This window comes from Entelurus aequoreus, linkage group LG07 (assembly GCF_033978785.1).
Source record: "Entelurus aequoreus isolate RoL-2023_Sb linkage group LG07, RoL_Eaeq_v1.1, whole genome shotgun sequence".
Lineage (NCBI taxonomy): Eukaryota > Metazoa > Chordata > Actinopteri > Syngnathiformes > Syngnathidae > Entelurus > Entelurus aequoreus.
Genome location: NC_084737.1, coordinates 70,270,630 through 70,290,422, shown reverse-complemented (window position 1 = coordinate 70,290,422; position 19,793 = coordinate 70,270,630). Strand labels below are relative to the sequence as shown.

At 39.1% G+C, this 19,793-nt stretch overlaps 1 protein-coding gene across 2 annotated transcripts in view; it reads right to left on the bottom strand.

Moving 5' to 3' along the window:
• The window catches only part of LOC133654222 (thymocyte selection-associated high mobility group box protein TOX-like), a 230,392-nt gene extending 211,376 nt beyond the window's left edge, over window positions 1–19,016 (bottom strand). Inside the window, exon 1 of one of the 2 annotated variants that reach the window (XM_062054386.1) lies at window positions 18,430–19,016. In XM_062054386.1, the coding sequence (XP_061910370.1) occupies window positions 18,430–18,534 (105 nt within the window). In that variant the 5' untranslated portion in view covers window positions 18,535–19,016. The remainder of the gene's footprint in view (window positions 1–18,429) is intronic. The other variant, XM_062054384.1, reaches the window with a different exon arrangement.
• Between the last annotated feature and the right edge of the window lie 777 nt (window positions 19,017–19,793).

The following is a 19,793-nucleotide window of genomic DNA, read 5'->3' as shown; positions in this document are numbered from 1 at the left end:
ACACACACACACACACACACACACACACACAGGCAGGGTCCACATAACGGGCCACTGATTACTTCAACCCATTTGACTCTCACTCATCCTTTGATTCTCTCTGTTTGAGCCTCACTGTCACATGCCACAGAGTTTGTCATTAGCTAAAAGCGACAACAGTGAACACGCAACACGCTGCTGCAGTGTCACGGTGCCACCGCTTCCCTTGTTACCTCTTCTAAGGAGGTTTGTTCAAACTGTGCCACCCTCGCGGCTCTCTGGAGCATTTGTAAAAAAAAAGATTGAAAATGGAAAAAGATGGGGGGAAATATTTTTGGGGTTTTAGTATGTTTTTTGTTTGAGGACAAACATGACACAAACATGACACAAACCTTCCCAATTGTTAGAAAGCCCACTGCGTAATATGTTTAATATGAGTATTTGGTGAACATCGTTTTGTCCTACTAATTTCGGCGGTTCTTGAACTCACCATAGTGTGGACTGTGACGCAACAGTTTGTTTACATGTAAAATCTTCCACTCCTTCTTTGTCTCATTTTGTCCACCAAACCTTTTATGCTGTGCCTGAATGCACAAAGGTGCGCTGTGTTGATGTCATTGACTTGTGTGGTGTGCTAATCAGGCATATTTGGTCAGTGCATGACTGCAAGCTAATCAATGCTAACATGCTATTTAGGCTAGCTGTATGTACATATTGCATCATTATGCCTCATTCGTAGCTATATTTGAGCTCATTTGTATATAATTTAGTTTTGCATGTCTCATGACACATTATCTGTATTTAATATTGGCTGCATTTCAGATAGTTGTTTGTGTGCCATGTTGTTCCAGACCACATCTACACCTTTGACCATTAAAAGCCAGTAATTTCCAGGAGTTATTTCACCTTCTGAGTAGCCTCTGACTTACTAATGGTTTCTAATGTAAAAATGTGTAGAATAAATACTACATTTCAACATTTCTGTCAACGAAGATTTGCTTCAGCCTGCGACACATAGTCATTTGGATAGTAGGCTATTATAGCTAGTATAGACACTTACGTCATCTGTTGCTTTCATTATAAAACTTATGTAAGACTTTTAATTTTTTGCGGCTCCAGACAGATTTGTTTTTTGTATTTTTGGTATAATATGGCTCTTTCAACGTTTTGGGTTGCAGACCCCTGGCTTAACCGATTCTCATGAGGTGTTGTTGCAAATCCAAATACAAGTCCATAACTAGCCACATTTTTTTACATTGTTCTTAGTTAACAGCAAGGAGGGTCTGATTTTCGTTTGTATTTTTGTTTGATAACAGCATAACTCAATAGGTTGTAAAATAATTGGTGTTTCAGGCATTTATCGATATTTAGGCCACTGGAAAAATGACAACTTTTAAACAGAGAATTATATTTTATTGTAAGATAGATTTTAGCCTGACTAAAGTAAACAATCCCTCTACATCAATTTGTATAGGGGTGCAGTTTATTTCATAATATGTTTTACAAATGCTGCAGAGTACTTTAGTTTCCGAACTATAGAGCGCACTGGGATATAAGCCACACCCACTTAAATTTTAGAAGAAAATAATATTTTTTCACACCAGACTAAACTATAATCAGCAGGTATACATGCTGGGAAATTAGTTATTTTCACAGAAATACTTTGTAAATGTTTATTACCTTAATTGTTTCCAAACGGTGCCTGTAATACGGCAGTAAAACTGCTTATCAAACAAAACAGAAGCCATCGTCATGAACCCACTAGCTGCAAAAGCTAGCTCTCCAATCAGCTAACAGACTCAATAACTCCACTGTGACGTTTTGGTGAATTTACTGAGAAACTTGTGAAACTGGAACAATACAAACAGAATGCCGTTGTAAGTTAATAATACTAACACAGACACTTTTAAACGTAATAGCATATTAGCTAATACTAACGAAGCTAGCTTCATTACATTACTATAGCACGAACAACAAATACCGTATTTCCTTGAATAGCCGCAGGGGCGCTAATTAATTTAAAACCTCCTGTCACTCCGGCGTTTACCGGAAACCGGCGGGATGGTCGTGCATGCGGTAATTATTTTAAAACCTCTTGTCACTCCGGCGTTTACCAAAAGGAATGCGGTAAATTTAGGGGTGCGCTTTGAGTGTGATGTAAGCATACCATCATGAAAAGCACATTTAATAAAAAAAACGTTATTATGGTCTTACCTGTACTTATAAATGGAGTCCATTTGCAGCTCCTTCTGACCAAAAGCATCGATAACTTTTTTATAGAAGTCTTCCTTATTTTCTTTCTTCCGTTTTAAAAGTCTCTCTGTCTCGATGGAGATATTCCTTTAATTATTACCTCCTGCTTCGATTGAAAGTCCAGTTTAGAAAACTGTTTTATTTTAGATACCGGTATGTAACCCTCCTTGTTAAAAGTTCAGGCAGAGGAAAAAAAAAATGTCTTGCTACGTGTGTTCACTTCTTCTGCAGTACCGGAAGTCGCAAGAAGGATCACTAGCGCGGCAGCGCCCTCTACCACCAGGAGGTTTAATGACTCATACAGTATTTGACACACGCAGCTACGGTATATTAATAAAACATAGCTGCTTACTGTTCTTTTTAGCATACTGTACCGGTATTCAATAGCTTGGACCTTAAATCCTACTGAATAGCTCTTTATCTTTTTTCCTTTGTGCGATTGCTAACTACTGAAAGCAGCTTCCTCCATTTTGAAAATGAGGACAGATAAAGCGTCACTCGTGACGTAACGAATTTGACCCGGTGGAAGTTCTAGCCATATGCTAAATATTTTGCGAAACGAGTTTGACCCGGCGAAAATTATAGACATGCGATAATAAAATTAATATTGTGCGAAACGAATTTGATCCGGCGTCAATAATGAACCGGCGATAAGGCCAAGCATGCGTTAATTATTTTGAGAAACGAGTTTGACCCGGCAGTAATTCTAGACGTGCGAATACTATATTCCCTGCGCCTATTCAAGGAAATACGGTATGCATGAAAACACTTCGACAGACATTGCCCATGGAACGGTTTAGTAAGTATGAATTGTTATAGTTATTTTGTAAAACTTACAAACGTTGCTTGGATTGATTAACGAAGAATCGTTTCAAGTAAAAACGCTGCAGACGATTGTACTTCCGGTTTAAGGCAAAACAGGAAGTTTGGATATAATCCAAAAGCGAAAAAAAAAATCCATAAATTAGCTGCACCGTTTGATAAGCCACTGGGTAAAAGTGTAGGAAAAAAGTAGCGGCTTATAGTCCAGAATTTTCAGTAATGTTGCAATTAGAAATGTGAATGTTCGAAACACTCAAAATTGATTCGATTCTTTGGTTGGTGATTAGATTCAGAGCCGATTCTCGATTCAAACTTATTCAACTTATCATTTGGTGTGAAAATTATAATAAAACCTTCCAAAACATGTTACAGATTGCAAAATGTTGTTATTGGCATATATACGCGCAGCGAGTAAGCGCGAAGATGGCGTAAAAAAACGTGTTTTCCCCAAAAAATAACAATAGCATCTTTTAGTATTTTAGATTTTTGAAAATGTAATCGATTTAGAATCGTAATGAATAAAAATCCGGATTCGTATGAAAATCTTTTTTTTCAGCATTTCCTCATTTATCGCTGTTCATTGGTTCCAGACATTAATTAATTTCTGCAAAATAGGAGTAATTAATTATAAATTAAATATTTTCATAGCTAGATCATAAAACAATTGTTCCTATAACACCTTCTAGTCACGTTTACACCCCTGGAATGCAATACAGTAATGCTGCCTGAAGCTGAGCCAGTCAGTGACCACGATACTGAACAGGGGGACGGGCGTGGCGAAGTTGGTAGAGTGGCCGTGCCAGCAGTCGGAGAGTTGCTGGTTACTGGGGTTCAATCCCCACCTTCTACCATCCTAGTCACGCCCGTTGTGTCCTTGGGCAAGACACTTCACCCTTGCTCCTGATGGGTGCTGGTTAGTGCCTTGCATGGCAGCTCCCGCTATCAGTGTGTGAATGTGTGTGTGAATGGGTGAATGTGGAAATACTGTCAAAGCGCTTTGAGTACCTTGAAGGTAGAAAAGCGCTATACAAGTACAACCCATTTATCATTTATTTATTTATAACAGCACGCTCTGACTGGTTTGGTCTCCTCTAGTAACCAATACTACTGTAGTATCGATATTTTTAGTTTATTTTGACATTTCTATGCTTGAAATCTTTCATTTAGGACCAAAAATTGCTAAATATGCCTTAAAAAATATAACAACAACGAAAAAAATCAGCAGTGTGATGAAGCTGCAATGTTTGAAGTACGATGTGTCGAGGTGCGACTGCATTGAAGTTCTGCCATCAATTTGTTGTTCTTTATTTTCAATCAAGAAAAGCATATTTGACAGCATTCTTACAATAATGCATTAATTAAGTGTAAATGTACAGAGGCATCCAGGATGAAACCCAATGCTTCTCATCCAACTTGTCGGAGCTTGAAAGGTGTTGCAAAGCAGAATGGGCAAAATTGCCCAAAGATAGTTGTGCCAAGCTTGTATTCAAAAGTACTTGAGGCTGTAATTGCTGCCAAATGTACATCAACCAAGTATTAATGCTGTGAACATATGTACATGTGATTTGTTTTTTTTTTTTCATAAATTTGCAAAAATTTAAAAAAGTTTTAATAATTCACATTGTCAATATAGGGTATTGTCTGTAGAATTTTGAGGACAAAAATGAATTTATTCCATTTTGGAATAATGCTGTACATAACAAAATGTGTAAAAAAGTGAATACTTTTCCGAATGCACTGTAACTGAATGATTAATATGCCCATCCCTAGCAACTTCAGGAGAGTCCAACTTTTTAGTATCATCCTTTTAAAGGGTTTAAAATCACGGAACGTTTGGCCTTGTTTGAGGTCTACCGTACACCTAATTGAGAAACCCTCTACTTTCCAAGTCAATGAATATGAATGTGTAAGGGAAAATGGGTAGGATTGAATAAGATCTGTTTCTTCATACTCCTTTTTGGACATGTTGAATTGTGAATTTGTAAACAGGAGATTATTCCAATGCAACTTTTTATGTGTGTTTAAAACACACTAAAGGAAAAAACATAATTAAGGCACATGCAGAAAGTGGTTATCTGGGAATATACGGTATATAATTTCGTGCCAAACCAGATTAGGGTTAGTTGGCCTTGAAAGAGGTTGCTGTGAGATTACTAAATGCCATTCTAGTTGTAGCCATCTGGTTGCCTTGCAGACTGGACCAAAAGCAGCAATAAATACAGTACTTGGTCATTTTGACATGTAAATAGTGGGGTAGGATCAGTTACAGGATTAGCAAGGTTACACAATAAAAACATTGGAGTGGTGCATAGACCAAGGAAAGAGTCATGAAATCCTTCCAAGAATCACAAAGGTACTACCTACAACACGGGTGTCAAACTCATTTTAGCTCAGGGGCCGCATAGAGGAAAATCTATTCCCAAGTGGGCCGTAATGGTAAAATTATGGCATGATAACTTAAAAATAAAGAAAACTCCAGGTTGTTTTTTTTTTGTTTTACTTTGGCCAAAAATAGAACAAGCACATTATGAAAATGTACAAATCACAAATAATCCTCTGGACAAAACACTTTTAGTTTGTTGAAAATTCTGAGGAAGTTGGTGCAGCTTCAAAAACACAATGAGCTTAGACTTCGTCTTAGTGTATCTACAAAGCAGGATTCAACTTTAAATCACAGTCTTTCTGGGATTCAATCCAGTGCTAACTCAACAAACCGTAAGAAACGGAGGTAAAAACTATTCAAGAGGGTTAAGTTCACTTTTCTTGTGTTTGACAGAGACATTTTGGGGCAACGAGGGTGCCAAATGACAATGTGTTCAAAGCCGAAGACATAAAACGTCAGGTTTTGAGTTTCATGTGGGTCGAGGAGGAGGAGCCACAGTCACCCTTTACTGGCCCTGGTATAAACCGTTTGCTTGCCTAACAGAATTGCTATTGTGACATCCAGTGGACACATTTGGAACAGCAGTTTCTTACGTTTAAAAATAAAAAGCAGCTAATTTTCATACTTGGCAAACTCATCACGCGGGCCGGAAAAAACCTGTTGCGCGGGCCTTACGTTTGACACCCCTGACCTACAAGGACCAGGAAGTAGTCCGCCAACTTAACCTAGAGATCGACCAACAAAGCTCCACTTGTAGTTATATATGATCACCATAGTGTTCTTTCAAAAAATATCTAATCGCATGTCCGTGTCCATTGACTTGAGCACGACGGTCTGAATATGTAAAGTGAAAGTAATCAAGCCTTTGCAACGTGCGCACACACGCGGACAAAAGGCAGGCCAGTAATAAAAAACAGGAGCGAGATAAGGAATTCAAATGGAGCGCATCATTCCGCAGCTTATCAGAGGCAGCGAGGACCACCAGGCAACAAAGCTTCAGCTCTTCAGTCATGTCCTATCGAGGCAGATATCATTTGTTGGGGAGGATATATGAGCTGGGTGGGGCTTGAGTATATAAACACTGGGCCTTCTCTCTGGTACTGTAGTCAGTGCATTACTCGAGCAGCAGTCAGCACTGTTTGATTAAGGTATTCAAATAAGGGAGCAGACAAGGTGTTCCCTTCAACCAAAGGGAGCCTGACACAAAATATCCCATGCACAGTTACAAGAGAAAAACATGAATTTGGCCCTTTCTGAAAAAGAAAAAAAAAACAGATTTTTTTTTTTTTGGGGTGGTGTATCCATCCATCTATCCATTTTCTACCGCTTGTCCCTTTTGGGGTCGCGGGGGGTCGCTGGAGCCTATCTCAGCTACAATCGCGCGGTAGGCGGGGTACACCCTGGACAAGTCGCCACAGGGCCAACACAGATAGACAGACAACATTCACACTCACATTCACACACTAGCTACCATTTAGTGTTGCCACCATCACATGAGTAATACATGTAAGCAATGCATCCCGTGAGGCAGCAGACAGCATTAACAAATGACACAGTTTCATATTATCAGAGCTCAAAAGCTGCTGTGAAACTATTATTCTGTATAAATTCTACCCGGCGGGGCGAGCGAGCGCCATGGAGATAAAAGACATGAATGCATAGTGAAAATGAAGTGAGCGCTGAAAAGTAGTGAAGTAGAAATCTTCAGAGTTATTTATGGATCGCTCTGAATCATCTCATCCTGCACTTGAAAGTAGCCTCCACTGTTCATTTTATGCTTCTTTTCCCCTGCACCCAATTGCAATACATCATAAAGGCAATGTTATTATTATTACCAATGGGGGGGTTGTGTTTTCATTATGCGTATATTGATTTACAGTAAATCTTGCAGAGGGTTGGAGCATGTACTGAAGAAGGAACAATTATGTTTCAGTTAAAATCTGCATAACCGGTATGGAGAGCTATTGTTGGTAGGGTTATATTCGATATTCGATAAGTCAACTAACTGAACGATAAATGAAAATTTAGTTGGTAACTTCTCCAGCGTTGGTAATCGCCATATGTCACGGCTGCAAGAGGCAGAGTGCTAACTCTTACCATCAGCTGCGGGCGTTTCTACTACATGCACATAAACAGTAATGATAACCACTGTAAGGTTAGTATTACCGTATTAAATTAAAATGATCAAAAAACCTTGATCGATAACTGCACGTTGATAAATTCATGGAAGGATTAGCGTTAGTTAGCTAGCTTGAATGCTAACATGAACGAGAGACATTAACGTCTTTTCCTATTAGGAATGGTCATACTACAGTCTAACGTTGTATAAACACTAGGGGTGTAACGGTATGTGTATTTGTATTTAACCGTTTCGGTACGGGGGTGTCGGTTCGGTTCCGAGGTGTACCAAACATGTTTCCACACGGACATATTAAGTAGCGTAACGCACGTTGTGTAAACAATGCACACCGAGGCACAACACACGGCATGCTAGCAGCTAACAGGCTACGATAGACTGACCATAAGTCTTCTTTTCACCGGACATGTCAGGGCGGAGATTCTTAAATGCCTCAAATGTCCGGCATTTTGAGTTAGGGTTGCGTGTATTTTCAATGTACGTTCAGGGTTAAGAAGGGGTTAAAAACAAAACAAATTGTGCGCGGAGCAGCATTCGTGAGGGAGGGGCAAAGACAGAGAGAGCGAGAGAGTTATAATAAACGCGCATGCGTCGCCAGGCTCTGCTTTTTATCCATAGATTTATTCGATTAATTTTTTTATTATCTATAGCAGGGGTGTCAAAAGTGTGCCCCGGAGGCCATTTGCTGCCCACAGCTAATGTTTTAAAGGCCCACGGCACATTCTAAAAATACTATTAAAATAAAGAAAAACATAACAAAAGTGAAATAAAAAAGCTTAAAGGTGAAATGTAATTTAAAAAAAGTTGCAATGTTGACTAATAAAACAAAGCTGTTTTTTTTTCTTTTAAACTGTCATTGCTCAAAACATAATATTGAATCAAAATCAATGTTATTATAAATTATTGACCTATCCAAGGTTCGGATTACTTCACATCAAATATTCCAGTAAGAAAAATATTTTTGGTGGAAGATTTTGCAAATTTGGTAAATAAATAACCCAAAAATGTATATTTTGTTGTTTTCTTACTGTTACGAAAATGAACCGAACCGTGACCTCTAAACCGAGGTACGTACCGAACCGAAATTTTTGTGTACCGTTACACCCGTAATAAACACATTACTGTCTAAACAACTAAGATACAGTATTTACATTGAACATACCCGTTCAACAGGAAGTGAACTCGCGTTACTTCACATAAACCGGAAGTGAAGCAAACTGATCAACCAATTTGCATTTATAAAAAAAAACATTCTACAATGTTTACAATTAAAATGGAAGAAGATAAACATATTTAAACACACAAATACAAATAATATGGCTCTTATGAAGCCAGAACAATATCTGATGTTTCCTCTGCTAAGAAAGAATAAAAGATTTTAGTGTGTGAACAAGTACTTTTTGAGCACATTCAGATATACCATGGTAATAATGGTAAATGTGGTCATAATAACTTCATTTAGCAATTGTATTTATTGTTTTGTTTGTGTATATTTGAGGGTCCCCTAGGCCCTCTTTGACAGACAGAACCTATTTTATTGCTTTTGGTTGTGATTTTTATTCAAGTGACACATTTTGCTAACAAAATATATTTTATTTTCATTATTTGTTTGTTTTATTTAACTTGGATCTTTAAAAGTTTACATTGCAATTACAATGTTAAAATATATCAGAAATACAAGTTTATTGCATTTGAAATGATGTACTTGCATTATTACTGTAGATTATCATTTCATCAGTGGTTAATTTGGTCTCAAAAAAATATTGGCAATATTGTCGTTTATTGTGAATAATTTGTAGGTCAATATATCATCAAGCCAAATTTGTTATCAACCAAGGCTTAGTTGTGCGATATAGACGAAATACGACATGAATGACATCAACTTGGCCGACAATAGAGCTTTTAATACTAAATTGATATGATAATGCATATTGATGACATATGCTAGCTGTTGGCAGCAACAAATGAACGGCTAATGTCCCTCCACAGTGCAAAGGTGCTTCTAAGTTAGTGAAGTGAAGTGAATTGTATTTATATAGCGCTTTTCTCTAGTGACTCAAAGCGCTTTTACATAGTGAAACCCAATATCTAAGTTACATTTAAACCAGTGTGGGTGGCACTGGGAGCAGGTGGGTAAAGTGTCTTGCCCAAGGACACAACGGCAGTGACTAGGATGGCGGAAGCGGGGATCGAACCCGGAACCCTCAAGTTGCTGGCACGGCCACTCTACCAACCGAGCTATTCAGCCCTGACAAGTTAGCAATCCTTGCCTCCAAACAATGTTTCTTACAAGTGTCATTATCATTGGAGGAAGAGAAATAGCTAAACATTCTACACTACATACCATAACTGGATACAATAAGCCATGCTAACTGCTAAAATAGAGCTCTTGAATGTAAACAGATGTGGGCCGGCTGATTCAAATATTGACAGTAACGAGGACAGTATTTTTCATTATCACAAAATATTTTTTTAGTTTTTTTGTTATTGTTTACAAAACGCGGCAGAAACCGGAAAGATCAGAGCCAATAATAGGAAATAATTGTAATATTTAATTGCTATTGTTACACCACCACCCTGTGTTTTGGGATGATTATAATTGTGGTTAAAAATGTTATAATTCGGTGATCTTGAAAATTTAAGTATCAGCATTGGTACGACCAATACTGCCCTTGTAACTACCTGCTATTGGATCGATACCCAAATTTGTAGTATCGGACAAAATGAATGTAAAGTGTCCAAACAACAGAAGAAACAGTATTTTTTATATTTACCAAAGTGTGGCTAGAACCATGTTAGTGCATAAAGTGCCCAACTATTAACCGTAAATTAGCGCGTAGATTAATAATACAGTGTTTCAATACATTGGTTACATCAGCAGCCAAATTAAGAGCTTTTGTAACCCATTTTGAAATGGTTCTATACGAAATATTGTATGGTGATATATGTTGTTATCGCAGAAGACTGCAAAATATATGACAATATAGATTTTAGGCCGTATCGCTCATCCCTAAATGCTGCATACTTTGGATATATCTTCATTAATGCATGACTGGCAATACATGGGTTTAAGCACGGTGTGGCCCTCTCTAAAGGAGCACAGTTTTGTGCTGATCCAAATTATCATGAAAAATGGAAGATCAAAGTGTGAGAATAAGTGTTTAATACTCTTTTTATTCAAAATGCTTCCAGTGAAAGAGGAAGGTGGGGGTTAAAAGAGTCACTTCCAATCTACAGTAACAGCATGCATGCAAATCATTATGAATGAAAGCAGCTGCTGCGTTAAAATGAGTGGTGGGACGGAGTCAGAAAGCATGGCGGCAGGCAGTGGAGCACGTGCTCGCTGTCACATAAACTTGCTAATTACTTAAAAGTGGGCCTGCGGTCGCATCAGCACTGCGTCCACGCCACGGAGAGCAGGTCTGCAAATAAACACGCTGTAAAACTGAAATACGAGTACTTTCTCGCTTGATCCAATTAGGCTCGTCCCTGATGTGCGCATGTATGTATTCATGTACTGGAGATGCAATGCTGCGTGTTAGTTAGTGTGCTCCACAAATTGACTGTCAATATTAGCTCATAGAAACCATCTGTAAGCCACATAAATATGCAAGGTTCGTACCGTACATCCCAAAGTCAAAAGGACTAACGAGTTTAATAGTGTTACCATTATGTGTTGCTATGACACCCACACTTGTGGCCTTATTCTGCTGTTTCAACAACCCTTGAGTAGTGTTAGTCCATTCCAGAGGCTTTGTTTCCAGTATTGATGCACTCAACATATTCTTGGGATTATCCAACATGCAGGATGATCCTAAGTCAGTTGACCCACAAAAAAGAAGACGCCGACAACCGAGTGATTTCACTGAAAATATGTACCCAACCGAACACCTTATGACGGCTCATACGCCTGATCTTTACCGCCACCTTTCTTACTGGAATGTTCCGTTGGGTTACACTTTCCATTGCCCACACAGCGAGAGTCGCACCGATCGTGTCGTGTATCCTTCCTCTTGATGTGAAAAGTGAACGTAGTCTTTAGGAGAGGGTAGGGTGCACAGTTGCATCGGCGCGCACGACCCAAGTGATGATACTGCAGCCGGGGTGAGTGACAACACAATGCACAATTGTCTTTGGTTGTATTGGCGCGGGACACTGCATTAGGCACACCTGCACGCTCTGAAAGATCATGCTCCGGCAAAGAATATTTGGAACTCTTTCTAATATGAGAAACGGAGCATCCCTATCTTTGTAAAGGTAGAACTTTTAATTCATATCTTGTATTGGATCTCATTAGATCAGCGGTGTCAAACTCTTTTTCATTAAGGACCATATTGCAGTTAAAATATATGAATATTAAGTCATGATATTATTACAAAATGGCCTGAGCATATGAGTATTACATTTTTTGAATGTACAAATTCATGTATAACTTGCTTTGAAATCCTAATTCAGGCTGACAAGCAGATATTTAAGTATTTATTTGTATTTATTTTTCAATAATTTTTATTTATTTATTATTATTCTATGTAGCACATTACATTTTTATGTCAAAATTGAAAGAATAAATATATTTACAGTCGTCCCTCGCCACATCATGCTTCAAATGTGTGGCCACAACAATCTTTTTAAGCCTATTCCCCTACATTTTTTGCCCTAAATTAAGCATTTTCAAGCATGAAAATGACTAAATTGACTAAAAATGTCAATACTACAGTAGTATTGGCCATCCGATGAGACCAAACCAATCCGAGCACGCTGTTCAGTATCGTGGCCACTGATTGGCTCTGCCTCAGGCAGCATTACTATATTGCAGTGATTCTCAAACTGCGGTGCACGTACCACTTGTGGTGTGCAGGTCCATCTAGTGGTACGCCAAAGTTTTGATTCATTAATAAAGTACAGTGTTTTATTTTCCCATATTCAAACGCAGTGTTACTGTTCATGTTCTGTAAAGTTACAGAGGCCAAAAATATTAAATATACCTTGTTTATTATAACTACTTGGGCCTACTACACTACTGTATTTTAATATTGGTCATTATGGTGGTACTTAGAGAGCCTGGTGTTTTCTGAGGGGGTATTGGATTAAAAGGTGACTAAAAGTATTTATTTCACATTTAAAGGGGTCTCACAATGTTGAAAAATGTATTTAGTATGTAGTAAACTGTTATTTTCTAACTATGAAAATATTGGCTTTATAATTATTCATTTCGACTTCACGGACATTAATTTATCATTATGTCATGTCTGAAACCAATTAACAGCGATAAAACGAAGGATTATTGTAGCAAGAAAGATCAAATGCTTTATTGATGCTCATTTTCCCAGGCACATAAAATAATTTGACACCTGTCCTGTAGAAGGTGCAGGTGTGCCTAATGTTGTGGCCTGTGAGGGTTTAAGGTCCATGTTTTGCTCTATTAGGCTGAACTTTCCCGTGTATTATAATTGCTCCACCCTTGTCTTAACATGACACCGAGTCCCTTTTCTCAGTGTGCTCATTATTTCTTGTATTTAAATGTGCAGTTTTTAATGCCACCTGCACACACGTGTCATGAGCCAAAAGCCTTTAGGCGAGGAGGGGGCAGGGGGAGTTTAGTCAAAGTGTGGACTATCATGTTACAAAGTAATTAGGAGTACATGATTAGTACATTTATAAAATTCAGGGGTGTCCAAACTTTTTTTTATCATGGGCCACGTAACGAAAAGTCAAAGTATGCGGGGGGGGGGGGCATTTTGATATTTTTTTATTTTGTAAAAAAGAAAAAAAAATGCTGAAAACAGACATTATTAATATTTAAAGACAAAATGTTGTGTCCGCTTTGTGTTACATACTATTATTAATTTATATCACGGGTGTCCAAAGTGCGGCCTGGGGGCCATTTGCGGTCGGAAGCTCAAATTTTGTTAGCCCCTAACATCCATTCATACTTTTACCGCTGGCTGGGGTGTATCCTAGCTGCATTTGGGCGGAAGGCGGGGTACACCCTGGACAAGTCACCACCCCATCACAGGGCCAATACAGACAGACAACATTCACACTCACATTCACACAATAGGGCCAATTTAGTGTTGCCAATCAGCCTGGGGATAGGGTCCCCAGGTGATATTGTCGGGGGAAAAACAACAGTAAAAAAGCAAAAAGATGTAAAGTAATGAGAAAAACTTGAATTGTTGATCATAATAACTGATATAATAAAATGTGTCACTACTATGCTGGCACTACATTTTGACATATATATAAAAATTCAAAAAAATATATAAAATGTTCAGCTTTTTTCTCATTTATTACGTACTTTTGCTCTTTTTTTTTTTTTTATGTGTTTTCTTTTTTGAAAACATGTCGGCCAATAAAACTCAAGCTACGGGCCACAAATGGCCCTGGGGCCGCACTTTGGACACCCCGATCTAATTAATGGAAGAAGAGCGCACATCAAGCTGGAGCCTACTATAGGTTGTATACAGCCTGTGTTGTTGGGCGGAAATGTATAATGGCAAATCATTACAGTGGACATTAGAAAGGGGCGGAAGGCGGGGTACACCCTGGACAAGTCACCACCCCATCACAGGGCCAACACAGACAGACAACATTCACACTCACATTCACACACCCGGGCCAATTTAGTGTTGCCAATGTCACCTGGGGATAGGCTCCCTAGGTGATATTGGCGGAAAAAAAACAACCGTAAAAAAGCAAAAAGATGTAATGTAATGAGAAAAAGTTGAATTTTTCATAATATTAACTGATATAATGAAATGTGTCACTTATAACACAAAGCTGGCACTACTTTTGATATATATAAATTATTTAATAAATTATACAATTTTCAGCTTTTTTCTCATTTATTACGTACTTTTGCTCTTTTTTTCTTACCGGTTGTGGGCCAATAAAACTCAAGCTGCGGGCCACAAATGTCCCCCGGGGCCGCACTTTGGACACGTTTATCTAATTAATGGAAGAAGAGAGCACATCAAGCTGGAGCCTACTATAGGTTCTGTGTAGTTGGGCGGAAGTGTATAATGGAAAATGATTACAGAGAACATTAGAAAGGGGCGTAAGGCGGGGTACACCCTGGACAAGTCACCACCCCATCACAGGGCCAACACAGACAGACAACATTCACACACTCGGGTCAATTTAGTGTTGCCAATGTCACCTGGGGAGACTATCCCCAGGTGATATTGTCGGGGGAAAAAACAACCGGAAAAAAGCAAAAAGATGTAATGTAATGAGAAACAGTTGAATTTTTCAGAATATTAACTGATATAATAAAATGTGTCACTTTTAACACAAAGCTGGCACTACTTTTGATATATACAAATTCAAAAAAATTATAAAATTTTCAGCTTTTTTCTCATTTATTATGTACTTTTGCTCTTTTTTTCTTCCTGGTTGTGGGCCAATAAAACTCGAGCAGCGGGCCACAAATGGTCCCCGGGGCCGCACTTTGGACATCCCGATCTTATTAATGGAAGAAGAGAGCACATCAAACTGGAGCCTACTAACGTACTACAGGTTCTGTGTTGTTGGGCGGAAGTGTATAATGGCAAATGAATACAGAGGACATTCGATTGGGGCGGAAGGCGGGGTACACCCTGGAAAAGTCACCACCTCATCACAGGGCTAACACAGATAGACGGACAACGTTCACACTCACATTCACACACTAGGGCTAATTTAGTGTTGCCAATGTCGGAAAAAAACAACCGTAAAAAAGCAAAAAGATGTAAAGTAATGAGAAAAAGTTGAATTTGTCATAATATTAACTGATATAGTAAAATGTGTCACTTATAACATAAAGCTGGCACTACTTTTGACATATATTTATTTATATATATTCAAAAGAAATTATAATATTTTCAGCTTTTTTCTCATTTATTACATACTTTTGCTCTTATTTTTTCTTTTTTTTTTTTACCGGTTGTGGGCCAATAAAACTCGAGCAGCGGGCCACAAATGGTCCCCGGGGCCGCACTTTGGACACCCCAATTTAATTAATGGAAGAAGAGAGCACATCAAGCTGGAGCCTACTAGCGTACTACAGGTTCTGTGTTGTTGGGCGGAAGTGTATAATGGTAAATGATTACAGAGGACATTCGATTGGGGCGGAAGGCGGGGTACACCCTGGACAAGTCACCACCTCATCACAGGGCCAAAACAGATAGACAGACAACGTTCACACTCACATTCACACACTAGGGCCAATTTAGTGTTGCCAATGTCGGAAAAAAACAACCGTAAAAAGGCAAAAAGATGTAATGTCATGAGAAAAAGTTGAATTTGTCATAATATTAACTGATATAGTAAAATGTGTCACTTATAACATAAAGCTGGCACTACTTTTGACATATATTTATTTATATATATTCAAAAGAAATTATAATATTTTCAGCTTTTTTCTCATTTATTACATACTTTTGCTCTTATTTTTTCTTCTTTTTTTTTTACCGGTTGTGGGCCAATAAAACTCGAGCTCCGGGCCACAAATGTCCCCCGGGGCCGCACTTTGGACACCCCAATTTAATTAATGGAAGAAGAGAGCACATCAAGCTGGAGCCTACTAGCGTACTACAGGTTCTGTGTTGTTGGGCGGAAGTGTATAATGGTAAATGATTACAGAGGACATTCGATTGGGGCGGAAGGCGGGGTACACCCTGGACAAGTCACCACCTCATCACAGGGCCAAAACAGATAGACAGACAACGTTCACACTCACATTCACACACTAGGGCCAATTTAGTGTTGCCAATGTCGGAAAAAAACAACCGTAAAAAGGCAAAAAGATGTAATGTCATGAGAAAAAGTTGAATTTGTCATAATATTAACTGATATAGTAAAATGTGTCACTTATAACATAAAGCTGGCACTACTTTTGACATATATTTATTTATATATATTCAAAAGAAATTATAATATTTTCAGCTTTTTTCTCATTTATTACATACTTTTGCTCTTATTTTTTCTTTTTTTTTTCACCGGTTGTGGGCCAATAAAACTCGAGCTCCGGGCCACAAATGTCCCCCGGGGCCGCACTTTGGACACCCCAATTTAATTAATGGAAGAAGAGAGCACATCAAGCTGGAGCCTACTAGCGTACTACAGGTTCTGTGTTGTTGGGCAGAAGTGTATAATGGCAAATGAATACAGAGGACATTCGATTGGGGCGGAAGGCGGGGTACACCCTGGACAAGTCACCACCTCATCACAGGGCCAACACAGATAGACAGACAACGTTCACACTCACATTCACACACTAGGGCCAATTTAGTGTTGTCAATGTCGGAAAAAAACAACCGTAAAAAGGCAAAAAGATGTAATGTCATGAGAAAAAGTTGAATTTTTCATAATATTAACTGATATAGTAAAATGTGTCACTTATAACACAAAGCTGGCACTACTTTTGACATATATTTATTTATATATATTCAAAAAAAATTATAACATTTTCAGCTTTTTTCTCATTTATTACGTACTTTTGCTTTTATTTTTTATTTTATTTTTTACTGGTTGTGGGCCAATAAAACTCGAGCTGCGGGCCACAAATGGCCCCCGGGGCCGCACTTTGGACACCCCAATCTAATTAATGGAAGAAGAGAGCACATCAAGCTGGAGCCTACTAGCGTACTACAGGTTCTGTGTTGTTGGGCGGAAGTGTATAATGGCAAATGATTACAGAGGACATTCGATTGGGGCGGAAGGCGGGGTACACCCTGGACAAGTCACCACCTCATCACAGGGCCAACACAGATAGACAGACAACGTTCACACTCACATTCACACACTAGGGCCAATTTAGTGTTGCCAATGTCGGAAAAAAACAACCGTAAAAAGGCAAAAAGATGTAATGTCATGAGAAAAAGTTGAATTTTTCATAATATTAACTGATATAGTAAAATGTGTCACTTATAACACAAAGCTGGCACTACTTTTGACATATATTTATTTATATATATTCAAAAAAAATTATAAAATTTTCAGCTTTTTTCTCATTTATTACGTACTTTTGCTTTTATTTTTTATTTTATTTTTTACTGGTTGTGGGCCAATAAAACTCGAGCTGCGGGCCACAAATGGCCCCCGGGGCCGCACTTTGGACACCCCAATCTAATTAATGGAAGAAGAGAGCACATCAAGCTGGAGCCTACTAGCGTACTACAGGTTCTGTGTTGTTGGGCGGAAGTGTATAATGGCAAATGATTACAGAGGACATTCGATTGGGGCGGAAGGCGGGGTACACCCTGGACAAGTCACCACCTCATCACAGGGCCAACACGGAAAAAAACAACCGTAAAAAGGCAAAAAGATGTAATGTCATGAGAAAAAGTTGAATTTTTCATAATATTAACTGATATAGTAAAATGTGTCACTTACAACATAAAGCTGGCACTACTTTTGACATGTATTTATTTTTATATATTCAAAAAAAATTATAAAATTTTCAGCTTTTTTCTCATTTATTACGTACTTTTGCTTTTATTTTTTATTTTATTTTTTACTGGTTGTGGGCCAATAAAACTCGAGCTGCGGGCCACAAATGGCCCCCGGGGCCGCACTTTGGACACCCCAATCTAATTAATGGAAGAAGAGAGCACATCAAGCTGGAGCCTACTATAGGTGCTGTGTTGTTGGGAGGAAGTGTATAATGGCAAATGATTACAGAGGACATTAGAAAGGGGAAGTTACACCGAATTTTAAATAAATAATGTGATATTAAAAGTCACTTTTCGGATCTTGAAAGCGCGCTTTGAGCCAGCGGGCGCGAATGCAACGGCGCGTAAAGCAAACTAAAACAACAACAACAACAAAACACATCCACGCCGCGTGTTATTGGTGGAATTAGTCGTGTATTTACCTTGTTGGAGTGGTAATAGTCCAGCGAGCTCAAGCAAGTCGGGTCAGCAGGTAGGGAGCATGAACCCACATTGGCCGGGGGTGCAGGGTAAAATCTCACGTCCATCTCAGGTTGAGCGGGCCTGAACGCATCAAATCACTCCCAGCGTGGACTCAAAACTGTTGTCTCGACTAAAAAAAAAAAAAAAAAAAAAAGCAGAAGGAGAAAAGAGAGAGTGGGAGAGAAAGAAGTTGTCGGTGCACTTCCTAAGTGCGGCGGCGATGCTCAGACTGTCATGGATGCACACACGTGCTGCCAAAAAAAAAAACTCGATCCCGGTATTCCACAACAAATCAAGTCAAACGCTCCAAAACTTAACGAGTCTTAGGCTTTTTTCGTCCGCCGGTCGAATAAGTCTCAGCCTCTTCCCTGCGTGCGTCTCTCTGGCTCGGTGCGCTCACACTGGCTTTGTTGTGCACATATTCTCGCACTAACACAGAAGTGGTCGGACTTCCCTCTCTGCCATGCGACCTCTGCCGATAATACACGGGAAAGAGGAAAAGAGAAAAGGGGAGGGGAGATTGCTTGGCTGCCTTGGCAACCGTGTGCTCCTTTCTGCAACTGCGCACTGCTGATTAGCCGCAAATGTAGTGTATAGTGTGTGAGTGTGTGTGTGTGTGTGTGTGTGCTGCTGCTATACTATGGTGCTGCAGGAAGGCTGAGAATGCCCCTCACTCTCTCTGTGCAATTGTGTCACTGAAGACTAGATCAGTGTTTTTCAACCTTTTTTGAGCCAAGGCACATTTTTTGCGTTGAAAAAAATCCGGAGGCACACCACCAGCAGAAATCATTAAAAAAATGAAATTCCGCTGACAGTAAAAAGTCGTTGTCGCAATTGTTGGATATGACTTTAAAGGCCTACTGAAACCCACTACTACCGACCACGCAGTCTGATAGTTTATATATCAATGATGACATCTTAACATTGCAACACATGCCAATACGGCCGGGTTAACTTATAAAGTGCAATTTTAAATTTCCCGCTAAACTTCCGGTTGAAAACGACTATGTATGATGACGTATGCGCGTGACGTCAATCGTTGAACCGGAAGTATTGGTACACCATTGAATCCAATACAAAAAGCTCTGTTTTCACCTCAAAATTCCACAGTATTCTGGACATCTGTGTTGGTGAATCTTTTGCAATTTGTTTAATGAACAATGAAGACTGCAAAGAAGAAAGTTGTAGGTGGGATCGGTGTATTATCGGCGGACTACAGCAACACAACCAGGAGGACTTTGAGATGGATAGCAGACGCGCTAGCCGGCAACCTCACCTTGACTTCGTCCGTCTCCGGGCCGCCGACCGCATCTATGACCGTCGC